Source organism: Lactuca virosa, chromosome 3 (genome assembly GCF_052849685.1).
Source record: "Lactuca virosa cultivar CGN04683 chromosome 3, Lactuca_virosa_CGN04683_v6, whole genome shotgun sequence".
NCBI classification, from domain to species: domain Eukaryota; kingdom Viridiplantae; phylum Streptophyta; class Magnoliopsida; order Asterales; family Asteraceae; genus Lactuca; species Lactuca virosa.
The window spans coordinates 35,052,537-35,067,451 of NC_136428.1; the positions used below are offsets into that span (position 1 = coordinate 35,052,537).

The 14,915-nt window shown below is 41.7% G+C and overlaps 1 protein-coding gene across 1 annotated transcript; it reads left to right on the plus strand.

Moving 5' to 3' along the window:
* Window positions 1–741: 741 nt before the first annotated feature.
* On the plus strand, window positions 742–2,940 carry LOC145163408 (uncharacterized). Its single transcript, XM_079082248.1, has 4 exons — window positions 742–1,447; window positions 1,577–2,104; window positions 2,156–2,234; window positions 2,334–2,940. The coding sequence occupies exons 1-4, from the start codon at window positions 742–744 to the stop codon at window positions 2,938–2,940; spliced, it is 1,920 nt and encodes a 639-aa protein (XP_078938374.1).
* Window positions 2,941–14,915: the final 11,975 nt, after the last annotated feature.

Here is a 14,915-nt window from a genome sequence, read left to right on the forward strand (position 1 = left end):
ACAAATTGGCGCCGTTGCCGGGGACACGGTGTTACTAATTGTTTTATGCCAAGATCTTTTCGTACAGGTACGCCATTGCCAATTGACTCGGAGATAGAGAAGACTGCAAAGAAGCTAAGGAAGCAAGCCAAGCTTCATAAGAAGCAACCGGGTTCCGGGACTTCTTCGTCATCTACTCCCCCGGTCATCAACATTTGGGAGTACATACCCCTCTCAAGTGTATCCGCATCAGAAACAGAAAGTCTCTCACTCTCATCACAACCATCCTCACCCAAAAATACCACTCCACCATCTTCACCCACTTATAACATCCCAAACACTACACCCACAGAAACTTCAACAATTACTCGCACAATGGGAGATAACCATGGAGGAAATCCACCTCCAAACCCACCACCCGAACAAACCCTTCGTCAATGGTCGAGACAAGAGGTTACACAACAACCTCTTTGCATCACCTATCCGGCAGCCACAAACCTTGAACTAAAATCCGGACTTATCCACCTCCTCCCAACCTTTAGAGGCTTAGAAAACGAGGATCCCCACAAGTTTCTCACAGAGTTCCACGTTGTGTGTGTTGGCATGAAACCACACAATGTCACGGAGGACCAAATCAAGCTTAGGGCATTCCCCTTTGCGGTGCAAGATGCAACAAAAGATTGGCTCTATCACCTCCCACCGGGGACGGTTACTACTTGGGTAGATCTTGCATGACTCTTTTTGGACAAATACTTCCCGGAGATGAAAGCTTCACCCCTACGGAGGGAAATCATTGGAATCAAGCAACACAAGAGAGAAGCTTTTCACACATATTGGGAGAGATTCAAGAAACTTTGTGCCCGATGTCCAAAGCATGGAATCACCGAATACCAGCTCCTCCAATACTTCATTGAAGGCATGACTCCAATGGAAAGAAGACTTCTAAATGCATCCAGTGGCGGATCTTTACCCGACAAGACTCCGACTGAAATCCGCAACTTAATCAAGAACATGGCTGAAGACTCTAAACATTCAAGCCATGATGAAGAATGGTATACGGATGCACCCCGAGGTGTAAAGGAAGTGCAAACACCTCAAATTGAAGCTCAATTGTCCGAGCTTACAAAAGTTGTAATGATGCTAGCCAAAGATAAAGGTGTGCAGCCCACACCCCGCCCGTGCGGTATTTGCACTCAAGTAGGGCACCCAACCGATATGTGCCCTCAACTTCAAGATGAGGAATATGAAGAAGCAAAAGCCATGGGAGGCTATTCCAGATCAAATCAAAGAGGATACGATCAGCCATGGGGCAACCAAAGATGGAACAACAATCAAGGTTGGGGAGGAAATCAACATGGAAGTTATCAACCAAGTCAACCACATCAATACCAACAAAGACCACCTTTTCCACCACATAACTTTCAGCCAAGGCTGCCACAACAGCCTCCTCAACAAGAGGGTTCATCAAGTATGTCCTTAGAGGACATAGTGAAGAGTTTGGCAACTAGTACACAAGCTTTCCAACAAGAAACAAAAGCAAGCATAAAGAACTTAGAGCAACAAGTTTCATAGCTTGCTACTTCCGTAAGCAAACTAGAATCTCAAGGAAAGTTGCCCGCCCAAACTGAAACGAACCCAAGACATAACGTGTGTGCCATCACATTGAGAGACGGAAAGAGTTACAATGGTCCAAAAGTGTCGGTTGATCAAGAGGGAGAAGAAATAGTGGTCGAAGAGGTAACCAAACAAGAGAAGAAGGAAGATAAAACAACCGAAAAGAAGCCCTTTGTCACTGAGTATAAAGCCACACCTGCTCCATTTCCCGAACGATTAAAGAGCACGAAGAAAGAACGGGAGGAGAGTGAGATTATGCAAATGTTCCAGAAAGTTCACATTAACATCCCACTCCTCGAGACCATCAAGCAGGTACCTAGGTATGCAAGGTTCCTTAAGGATCTTTGTGTATATAAAAAGAAATTGAAAGGAAACCAAATTGTAAAAGTTGGGGAAAATTTATCCGCGGTTTTGGAAAAGAGGATACCCCCAAAGTGCAATGATCCCGGTGTCTTTACCGTGCCATGCAAATTGGGGAATTTTTATGTACCTCGAGCCATGCTTGATCTAGGTGCATCCATAAATGTCCTACCATATTCTATTTTTAAATCAATGGGTGTAGGAACATTGAGCAAAACCGGCGTGATCATCCAACTTGCCGACCGGTCTTTGGTACACCCAAAGGGTGTATTAGAGGACGTGTTAGTGCAAGTCGATGAATTTGTTTTCCCGGCTGATTTTTATGTCCTAGATATGGGAGATGATGACTCTCTAAGTTCAAGTTCCATACTTTTGGGTAGACCTTTTCTTAAAACTTCTAAAACAAAAATCGATGTCTACAATGGAACTTTAAGTATGGAATTTGATGGTGAAGTTATCAATTTCAATGTTCATGAAGCAAAAAATGTTCCTTCCGATGTTCAGTCTGTCAATCTTGTGAATTTGATCCATCCCTCAACTAAAAAGGGCTTAAATTTGTCTAACAATGAATTTCTAGAGTTAGTTTTGTCACAAAAACTAGACAGGGACAAAGCCAAGGAGATTGCAAAGGAGTTTGATATGAATAATGAGGTGCTGGAGATTTTGGAGTTTATTGATGACATGAAGCACGTGAGGATTGATGATATGAAACCCAAGCCACCTACCACCAAAGCCAAATTCCTTCCACCGGTGGAGCAAGCACAAGATTCAGGAGCAAAAACTCCACCGGACCCTTTAAAGCTAATACATGTCGAGAAGGAGAGCACTCAACCAGTCATCAACTCAAATAAACTATCAAAGAAGGAAGAGAGTGAGTTGATGACCCTGCTGAACAAATACCAAAAAAGGATTGAGTGGACAATCTCTGATATTAAAGGGTTAAGTCCTTTTTGGTTTATGCGCAAAAAAAAGCCAAAGGAAGGTTGAAGGTTCCGTTGAAGGAGGTGGCAAGAAGATTGATGTGTTGGAGAGGCCCACATACTTAGAACGAAGCATATTCGGGGGCAATGTCGAGCCAACGACTTAAACAAGGGCGGCTAACCGGGAGGCAACCCGGGGGTATTTTTGTCTTTTTCTTTAAAAACATTTCCATTTCTTTGAGTTTTTGGTTTTTAATGTTCCAAATGCATTTAAGCATGTTTTTAAATCACCAAGCGGATCTCGGGATGCAAAACCATTTCGTTTGAATGAGAGGGGATTTTTTGGGTTCAAAAAGTGGGAAGTGGCAAACAGAGCCGTACCCGGCCCGTGTTCATTTTTGCCTTATATTGAACACGGGTCGTGTTCAAGCGAGGCAAACATTTTCGCAGTCAGAGGGGTACACGACCCGTGTCATTTTTCCCTTATGTCCAACACGGGCCGTGTTCAGCCATTTTTCAGAACTTTAAACCCCCAACACGGGCCGTGTGATTTTACACTAAAAGAACAAGGGTCGTGTTCGTGCTGCAAAACAAATGTGTTTTAAGTATAAAAATCGGCTTTTATCACCCCATACACCCATAACTCATCCCCAAAACAATTTCTCTCTTCCAAGAACCCCTAGGTCCGAAATTTTCACAATTTGTTTTGTGCTTTTGGGCTTGATACTTCATGTAGGCAAGCTTGGAGAGGTTGAAGAGGAGGTTCTCACCACCAACTGCAAGACTTCAAGAACGATTCGGTAAATTATTTCCATATCTTTAATCGTCCATATTTTGCTTAAAAATTCAATTTGTGTACACTTGTGATTGCTTGGACTCTTACCCAACCGGGCACCACCCGTCTCCTCCTACGTAACAGGTTGTTCCGCCCTCTCCGAGCATCGGGGACGATGCTTATCTTTAAGCTTGGGGAGGGGTAGAGTTGTACATTAGGTGTATTTTCATATTTCATATTCATGCATGCATTTCAAAAAAAAGGAGTACGAGATGATGACATTCTTTACATACAATAGCTCCATGAAGTGGGAAATCGAGAACTCAAATGAAAAAAAAATACTGAGGTGACCGGATAGTTACCGGAAGTGTAGAATCAGCTATCATAACTAGGGGACCCAAACACCGTAACTCGAGACCCCAACTTAGATAATAAAAAAAATGGAATACTGAAACGTTTTGTGGGCGGTAATAACAGCTTTAGGATGATTTGCTTCTGAATGTTTAAAAAGAATTTTTATCGACAACTCTGGACCCACAGAACGCGGACCTATTTGTTGACACGCGTTACCCTCGCGGTAACAGAGAGCTTAAGTATCAGATCCACACAGTTAAGAAAGAAGCAAGGGTACAACTATCATATCCAGTACCCAAATCAGAATTTCAAGTGCCAAAACGAAGAAATTATCAGAAATTCAAAAGTTGGTTGAAGAATTCAAGCTCAAAATGAAGATACAAATCCAAGTCAATCAAAAAATCAAAAGTCGCCTCAAAGTCAAATTTGGCGAATGAAGAACTGTGTGATATGATACTTGTGGCTCTCGAAAAAGTGAAAGCATAGGAGCTGGGCCCCTTCGGGTGGGCTCACAGTTTCAGCGAAAGCTGATTCGTCGTGACGGGTTCTTAAGGATGCGTCGATTCTGATTCTTGACCATCTAGTCTTAAGGACATGAGATCCAGACTCTGTTATTTTCGCCTATAAAGGTAATTAAGGTATGAAGTTTAAATAAAACTATGGTTGGGTTATTGGGTTACATCGTTTCGGGTCTTCGTCACTTTAGGAGTCTGTGATATGTGGAAGGAAGCAGGATGGTTGCCTAGGTATTAATGATTGGAGTCACATTGATGTAAAGCCTTATCATACTTATATAGATGATTTACTTGTGTCTTAAACTTCTTTTTTGGTACATTTTGCTTCTTTAATGCTTTTGTACATTTTTTTTCTTTTTCATGGTTTTCATTGCATGCATTCATTCCTAGCCTTTAGGATCCTTCTGTCCCTTTTTGCTCTATGTTTCTTTTTGCCATCTAGAAATCATCCTGTTTTGTCTGATTCTTGTTCTTTCTTGGGGACAAGAAAGGTCTAAGCTTGGGGAGATTTTTTAGGTGCAATTTGTGCACCTTTTTGCACACCTTTTAGTCCCATTTCATGCATCTATTTAGCATAATTGTCCTTCATTTGTCTTGCATTTCATCATATTTCATGTTAGTCTCTAGAACAACCTTATTTGCACATTTTCATGTCATTTTCATGTAAACCGGAGGTTGGAACGCGCTTTGGGAAGTGTCGGGAAGCATTGGTGAAGATTTCGGGATGATCGGACGAAGAACGAAAAAGTTGGAAAAATCAAGTTTGGATTCGGAGTCAGAGGGGTACACGGGCCGTGTTGGATTTACGCTGAAAAATCAACACAGGCCGTGTTGACCAAAATGGGAGCTGTTGACCATGCTGAACACGGGCCGTGTCAGTTTTACTCTATGTCCAACACGGGCCGTGTTCGACCCAAAAACCAACTTTTGGCAGTTTTTCCTATCTTTCATATTACGGGTTAAGGGCCATTTTTTACAGAGACACAACATACCATAGCACATTTTGAGAGGGGATTTCGAAGGTTATTGCAAGGGATTGATCATTAATCATTTAGAAACATTATTTCTAGTATTTGTAAGTTGTAATTGCACATTTTCCATCTTATTTCTTGTTTGATTTGTTCTTAGCCATGTGTGGCTAAGAAACCCTAGTTTCTAGTTCTTGTTCAAAACATGTTGATTGCTTGACTTGAAGCATATGATTTGATGTTTGATTTGTGATTCTATTCTAGTGATTATGTTTTTGTTTAAACTAGAACCCTTAAATTTGTTTTGTGTTTGATTGGCCACTTTCATGAATTGAATTTTTGTGCAGTTAATTAACTTTTAGGGCACCTGTTCTATTAAGTTAATAATTGGTAACAAGCAATAAGTTTTCTTATTGTAAAACATATATCACATGTTTTCACACTTCCGAGCGTATGAGAAGAAATGAACATTGTTGGGAAGCTTGTATAAAACTTAATGCAGTTTTTCAATACAATCTAAGAGCGTGTTTAGGTTGAATTGGCAAAGCTAGGTCTAGTCAAAGAGCGTGTTTTGGTTAGATAATTTGGCAAGCGAGAGGTGTTAGAGCGTGTTAATATCTTTCAGTACCAACTTAGAATAGCAATCTTGAATTACATCAAGTCATAATCAAGTTGAACAACAACATTGAGAACTAGAACTGGAAGCACTTTCACAACTTGTTTACAAATCTATTTCATTTTCTGCATGTTTCAAAGTTGATTGTTATTTTCATTATTTGACCTTTGCAAACAAACCCCCCTTTGTGACCAAAGTACCTTACGCAAAGAGGTATAGACTTTTATCCCGTGTCTCTATGGTTCGACCCTGCTTGCCTTGTACTACCTTTTTAGTGCATTAAAGCAGTGTATTTGGAGTCTGTTGTACCCCTATTATTTGTTGGGTTTGACACGCCTAACACCTCCCACTGTTTCCTTGGCTTATGAATTCTCTCACGTGAACGACTCCTCTCCTCGCTACAAAGACCACATTATCACTGGGTCTGTAGAAGAGGTAACCGAAGGATCTCTGTGGGTAGCCGTTGAAAATACACCTCTCACTTTGAGGTTCGAGCTTATCGTGAGACTCACGCCTCACAAAAGCCTCGCAACCCCAAATCTTGATGTGGTCCATATTAGGAACTTTTCTGGTCCACATCTCATGAGGTGTTTTGGCAACCTTCTTTATAGGAACTAGATTAAGGATATGGGTGGCAGTCTCTAAGGCATACCCCCAGAATGAGATTGGTAGCGAAGCTCGACTCATCATGGAACGAACCATCTCCAAAAAGGTCCGATTACGCCTCTCAGACACACCATTCAACTGAGGTGTCCTGGGAGGTGTCAATTGTGAGATAATCCCACATTCCTTAAGATAGTTAAGGAACTCTGTACTAAGATACTCACCACCTCGATCGGATCGAAGCATCTTAATGTTCCTGCCCAATTGATTCTCTACTTCCTGTTTAAACTCTTTAAACCTTTCAAAAGTCTCTGACTTATGTTTGATTAAGTAGACATAACGATATCTACTATAATCATCAGTAAAAGTCACATAATAACGATTAGCATCCCTTGTGGCAGTTTTGAAGGGTCCACACACATCAGTGTGTACAAGATCCAACAAACTTTCACCCCTAGCACATGTACCAGTAAAGGGTGACTTTTTCATTTTCCCAAGTAAGCATGATTCACAACTATCATCTGACTTTAGATCAAATGACTCCAAGACTCCATCCTTTTGGAGTTGGCCTATGCGTTTCTTGCTTACATGTCCAAGACGACAATGCCATAATGATGCTTTATCCAAGTTATTATTAGAAGAATCAATACACAACACATTATTTCCTAGATTATCTACAACCGACACAGCTTCATACACACCATCACAAGGTAATGCTTTAAAATAAAGAACATTATTAAAGAAAGCATAAATACCACCACTATCATTATCAAATGAAAAGGTAAAACCTTGTTTGTACAAAGCATAAAAGGAAATAATATTTCTTTCCATTTCAGGCGAGTAACAACATTTATTCAAATCTAATGTAAATCCACTACTTAGCAACAAAGAATAAACTCCAATCTTGGTGACAGGTGAAGCTTTCCTATTCCCCATGATCAGGTTTATCTTTGCATGCTCCACATTCTCACTTCTTCTTAGTCCCTGCAAATCAGAACAAATATGAATACCACAACCGGTATCAAGGACCCAAGAGTTAGAATAGGGTGAGTTATTAGACAATATATTGTAAATACCTGCATGGTTGGGTTTTACTTTCCCATCCTTAAGATCTTGCTGTTACTTTGGGCAGTTTCGCTTCCAGTGCGACTTTTCATGGCAATAGAAGCATTCATCCTCTTTTCGGTCAGAAGAAGGAGTGACGAAACCTTTCTTGGTTCCACTTGAAGAGGAGCCATCAAGGGACTTTCCCTTGGTACCCTTCGAAGGGTTCTTCCTCTTCTTTCCTCTACCTTTCCTGATTGCCAAGACAAGGGTCGCGGTAGGAGTAGGAGTAGTAACAACCGACTTACCTTTAAGATTACTTTCCGCGGTCTTCAGAAGTCCTTGAAGTTTCCTGAGTGTAACTTCCTCCTTGTTCATGTGGTATGTCATGCGGAATTGATCATAACACGAAGGTAAGGAGTGCAAAATGATATCTATTGCCAACTCCTCGGGGAAGTTCACATTAAGTTTCAACAAACAGTCCACATACCTTTGCATTTTCTGCATGTGGCCCGTGATGGGTTCACCATCCTTCATCCTGGTCGTTATCATGGAGGAAATGATTTCATATCGCTCTTGATGAGCACTTTGATGGTAGCGGTCCATCAAATCCTGGTGCATCTCAAAAGGATAGTAGCCTTCATAGGACTTTTGGAGCTCGGCTGTCATAGTGACCAACATGATGCATGCCACTTTGGTAGCATCCCTTTCATGGGCCTGATATTCAGCGACCTCCTCAGGAGTAGCAGTCGGCTCGAGTTCTTTAAGCTCCTTGTCGAGGACATATTCCTTGTCCTCATACCGAGGGACCATTCTGATGTTCCTGATCCAATCCATAAAGTTGGATCCATCAAAGATGACTCTCCCACAAAGGTTCATGAGAGAGAAGGAGTCGGTAGGGTTTGAGCCAGAAGCAACATTGTTGGAAGACATCTGAAAAAGAAGAAAGACAAGTTTAGATTAGATATAAAGATAGTCCTTAGTAAAACACCCAAATGTAATATTAAGGCTAGGACCCAACACAATATTTTATAACTTAGAAGAGGGATGTCGTAATCCAAGGTATAAAATATTTGAAGGTAGGTGAATGACGATTCATCAATTTCCACCATGAAAAACGAAATAAATTATTAGGTTTTAGTTGGTTTTGAAACTCCTAGATTCTTTGAGATTCATTGAAATTTTCATTGGCATGTTTCAATATCGAGTGTGCCCTTCAGGTTTTGTGACAGGGATGCCGAGGATCACAAAACAAGGTGTGAAGTAACCATGCAAATTACTTGCTATCCTCAATATTTACCCCTCAATCGATGTGCCGGTTAACCACATGCGCTCCATCGATACTATGATAAATATTAAGTAACCCTTTTGGCTACCTTGTTAAGTACAGGTTAGTGTGCCGGTTAACCACACACGCTCCACTAACGACTTAATTAAAGTGCAAAGTGTAATTTCATGGGATAACACCTTATTCACATTTTCCTAAAGTAACTAAGATTGGGAATTTATAAAAACATTTAGTTACTTTATTTTCATCATACTTTTAATGAAGATTTAGTAGTCTTTGTCCTACCCATTCGGCTAACGACCCTCCACCAGTCAAGGAAGCGGTGGGTGAGAGTGGACACCCATTAAGCTACCATTTTATAGGCAACAACCTTATACCCCCTTATAGATCGGCTTCGTGAATGAGGCCTACTAACGGTAAAACGACTTTGTTCTTATACATATATAATTATTATTAAACTTATAATATTATAAAGTATAAGGGTTGAATTTTAACTTTTAAAATTCTAGGGGTTGGAACTTAAAGTTTTTAAAGTGACTTTACATGTTCCAAAACTTGAGGGCAAGTTTTGTAACTTTCAAAACTTTTCATCTTTCATACCTTATGAGTTAATGATGTAATAAAATGAGTGACTTTTCATTTTATGTAACCTATGTGTTTCTTTAATGGACTTTAAAAGAAAGACTTTTGGTAATCCATAACTTGAGGACAAATTATGGATTCCATTAAAACACATAAAAATCATGAATTAAACATTAAACAAGCAATTCCTATGATCTATCAAGAACTCATAAGAACATAAATATTCCTATCAAAATTTCAAGAACATATGAAAACATATAAACATGAAAATTTGATATTAACTATTGTAAATGGATTAGAACAACCATTAGACCATCTAAAACAAGTTTTATAACACCAAAACAGTTTAGGGTAATGTTTCTAGTCCATTTCCAGCAGCAGAACTCAAAAATCTGCATTCAGGGGCTCCTACTCGTCGAGTGCAAGAGCCTACTCGTCGAGTAGGATGAATTTGGTCATGGACTCGTCGAGTCCCCCCATGGACTCGGCGAGTTCATGCTTCAGAATGCAGAAAAACTGAGTTTTTTTCACAATTTTGCATAAAGTATCAAACAAACAAGCCTAGGCTCTGATACCACTAAACGGTTTTGAGAATTCTAACACTCCTATGGTGTACATGCAACCCTAGAAACCTTGGATCTATGTTTTATCTATGATACATGCAAAATTGTTTTTCCAAGGTTCATAACCTATCTAGCATACATGGGGAACTTTTCAACATAAAAGTTAGTAGGAAATACATACCTTATAGTAGATAGGATTCCTTGAAAACCTTGTGAGCCTAGAACCTCAAGTGTGATGCCTCAAATGTATCACACAACACCAAATGCACTTGGAATGACTTAGAGAGAAATGATACACTCTTGAAATCGGCTAGCCCTCATTTGTATACTTAGTGACCGATTTTTTGGTGAACATAGGGATGCTTATATAATGTGTTATAATTAGGGTTACACCATGTAAACCCTAATTGTCATGACTTTTCATTTCCATGACCCATGGGTTCTATAACCACCATGGAGCATCCATGGACCATCCTATGGGTTTTAGCCCAACTTGATAATTCATGGAGCATTAGCCCACTATACAAGTATGGATGATTTACACAATCAACCTATATATTTAATTAGTATTCTTTTGATCACTTAATTAATTCCAAATTAATTCTTGATCAATACTAATTAAATAATACTATTAATATATTAGAACTTATAATATATTAATAAACCTTAAGTGTTATTTCTCTCATTTTAGTCTATCCAAATTCATGATGCCATGCAACCCAAATGGACCATGCTAATTGGGTCAAGTACATTCCAAAAATAGTTATGAACTTAGACACCTAATCCAACACATATAACATATAATCACATAACAGTCTATAGACAAACAAACCGATCTAACATATCATATAGCAAAGCAACATCCTACAACCAGGATACCGACCTAACTGGTCACCAACATAACATCATCCTATATACCAGGATACTGACCTAAACCAGGTCACTAAACATAATATCGTCCTAACTACCAGGACGCCGATCTAACAGATCAATAAGCATATCAAACAAATACCAGTATACAATCCGAGAAAGGGTCGGCCGTGGTGCCTTAGACCCTGTTGATATAGTGAGGATAACTCACCTCGTAAGTAGCTCGGAAGGTAGTGTCAAACTCCTCCAGATGTAGCTCCAACTCCAACACCTATATTCACCAATGTCCGTTGCTATCAATATTCAATTTACCAAAATACCCTCAGAAGTCAACTGGTCAACCCTTGGTCAAAGTCAAAGTCAACTGTCACGGTCAACAGTCCATGTTGACCTCAACTCGTCGAGTACCCTTATCTACTCACTGAGTTCCTTGCATAACTTTCCAACTCGCCGAGTCACTCGTCTGACACGTCGAGCCTAGGGCAATCTTCATCAGACTCGCCGAGTCGCTCTATTGACTCACCGAGCCTACGAGAATCTTCATCGGACTCGCCGAGTCGACCATGCCACTCGCCGAGTCCCTTCGGTCCTTCATCCATACAGATAATTTTTAAGCCATGCTAAGGCTCCATACTGCAGATCCAACTTCCCAAGGCATGTTTATCACGTAAAGTTGCAAACTTTACGTGCATGCAAGGCTATAATGACTCATAATGCCAAATCCAAACTTGAAATGGGGTCTACATCAAATGGAAGGTTTCATACATGACAAGGCTAGAAACTTTATGACCCTAGATCCCAAGGAGGGTTCACATCTAAAGTTGCAACTTCAGATCCAGCTCATACCCAACAATAGCTTCATAACCAAGCCAAAAAGCCCTAAACTTCATCCAAAGAGATCTAGAAAGGAATGAGGCCAAGATCATGAATTGATACCTCAAATGAAGCTAACTAAGATAGATTTTGTAGATCCACACGAGTCCCTTGCTTCTAGCTACTTGACCTTCAAGCTCCCTTCACAAGTTCCACCTTCCAAAGCTCGAAAACACACTCAAATGAAGCTCTCACACAAAATAGCGTTTGCTGGACTCTCTAGAGGCTGTAAGGGACTAAGGGAGGCTAATGATTCCTTAAATAGGGTGCAAAACCCCGGAAATTAGGGTTTCACCCTCCAGCTCCAACTCTTCGAGTCACTCTTCCGACTCGGCGAGTTGGTCACTTAAACACGTGGCCCCAAACCCGCTGCTACTCGAAGAGTCAGGCATCCAACTCGTCGAGTAGACCTTGAATTATGAAAATTATAACCATAAATTAATACTTGAGAATCGGGGCGTTACAAATCTCCCCCACTTGAACTAGACTTCGTCCTCGAAGTCTACTGTGGTGAAAAACTTCGGATAGTGCTCCCGCATTTCTACCTCCGGCTCCCACGTCCACTCGGACCCTCTTTGGTGCTCCCACTGTACCTTTGCCAAAGGTACCTCCTTGTTCCGCAGAACCTTCACGCTTCTCTCCAGAATGGCCACAGGCCTCTCAACATAATTCAGGCGCTCATCAACCTGAATGTCATCCAACGATGCTACCGCCTCCTGATCCATGATGCACTTTCGCAATTGCGAAACATGAAAAGTGATGTGAATCCCAACCGAACCTTTTCAAAAGGTCTATCCTACATGCCACTTTGCTAACTTGACAAAATCCTGATGATACCAAGTATCGAAAACCCAACCTTCCCTCTTTCTGAAGCGAACCCTTTGCCGACAGGATATTTGTCTCAAAATATCATACAAATTCAATCCACTAAAACACGAACACTCATGCCTGGCCCAATCAGCCTCAGGCTGGCATACCAGGCATGCCTACGATGGGTCCAGTCATCCCTAGGATGGAATACCCACACATGCCACACACGTTTGGCCAATCAATCCTCGGGTTGGAATACCAAACATATCAGGTCCAATCAATCATAGGGTCCGGTCATCCTCAGGATGGAATACCCTTGATTGGAATACCTCTATGAATATAACTCGGGTCTACTCATACTTGAGATCCAAGGATCTATCCTTGTGTCTCATCCACCATCCTCAGATTCATCACAACCGAGTACAACTCCCCCGAATCTACAACAATACATCCAATCCGAACGCGCTCCTACAAAAGACATAACCAACACAATCTCTATGCCCACAGCCTATGACTGGAATACCCTTACGTGGTCCTCAACATAGGTCTGGATTGCCTCCGAGCCCACAGCATGAGTCTGGTATGCCCTCTTCAGCCCTCAGCTCATGATTGGAATGCTCCCGATGACCGATCGACACTACTGTCGTCACTTCAGTTGCCCAACACCCCGGTCCTGCAGATATCCACTTTCCTCTGCCGATCGAAGGGCCTAATCGACGCTCCTCTCATCAACGAACAACATAACGATACAAAAACTACTACTACACATGAATCCCAAGTCTTCCTAAAGCTGACGAATACCCATTCGGATCTACTTCCAGTCCCCAACTCGAATTTTATCCGATCCAAGAAGATTAATCCTATGAGACACTCCGAACTGATGAGATCACCAAGATCATCTGTACTCCATCCGATCTCTATCAACAACTTCCGATCAAACAAAAATACACCGGAGTCTTCGGCCTACTCCAGCAACATGTTCAACACTTGGGGACAGACCTACTGATTGATATAGCATAACATCATACTCAATACCCGCATATAGATCAACAAACACATATAGAGTCTGCAGCATGATTGGACCGCCTCACCAGGCCTTCAGCCTATCTGGACCACTCTCAGAACCTTCAGCATGTCTGGACCGCCTCTCTGGGCCTTCAGCCCGTCTGGATTATTCTCCGAGCCTTCGGCCTGACTGGTACGCCCCACCGATCTTCAGTCTCTCCGAATCGCTCTAAATTGTTGAGCATTACCCTGGGCCATCCCCTCCTAATGCTCTCTCTCCCAAGTAGCCTGTTCTCACCCACTTGCGGCTTCGAACTCCCGATCCATTTTGTGGACCATAACCCCGGCCTAACCCTAGGCCTCATGTCGATCGTCCACCCACTAGGAAATCCGTGGTCTGATCCCTGACCCGCGCATCTACCACATGCGCTAAGTAACCCGCATACCTGTGCTGAAAGTAATGTCTAACCCCGACAGCTAACAGAACCCTCAATGACCGATGCTCCACCTGAGAATTTCCAATTCTCCCCACTTGGGACACTAGCTACTACCTGCTAGCGGCGAAACCAACACAGCTTAACCGTCCCTACTAGGTATCATCATCCTTAACTATAGATCGATTAACCATGGAGTGAACAGTATCCGCAAAATAACCCTTCCGTCATGGTGCAACCGAACTTCAAAAGAAACCCGAATCCCAACTGAACACTTCTGCATATCCGATTCATAATTACTAGTCCTAGAATAGAGATCCTATATCCTAACTTCTGATCACCAACACCCCTGGATATTAACCGTCTACAACCCCTCGATACCAAATTCCTCAAACCCTCTTATCTCCCTATGTCATATGCAGAAAGGGATGGAAAAAATCACAATATAATCATAAACAATAGGATAAAAGATAGAAACATACCAGCAGCTGCATCTGGCGTTGTCCTGACCTCCTCTGCTGTAAGCTGGAAGGCACGTCCCTGAGCCCTCGGAGGCTCTACTTCACCCTGACCCGCGCTAGTAATCCTCAATGTAGCCGGTGATGGAGCCTGCACCGGATATCTTGCAACAAGATGTGGGCAGTTAGTCTTCACGTAACCAACCTGATGGCAGTGATAACAGATCCTCATGTCCTGAACCGGGGCCAACTGGCGACAATCCCTCGCATAATGCCCCTCCTTT

Excerpts from the sequence above, each read along its gene's own strand:
- LOC145163408 (XM_079082248.1), top strand. The coding sequence starts at position 742 with ATGAAAGCTTCACCCCTACGGAGGGAAATCATTGGAATCAAGCAACAC. Across the intron at positions 1,448-1,576 it reads TCAACAAGAGGGTTCATCAA|AATCTCAAGGAAAGTTGCCC; the intron begins GTATGTCCTTAG and ends TAAGCAAACTAG. Across the intron at positions 2,235-2,333 it reads AAGGGTGTATTAGAGGACGT|ACCTTTTCTTAAAACTTCTA; the intron begins GTTAGTGCAAGT and ends ACTTTTGGGTAG.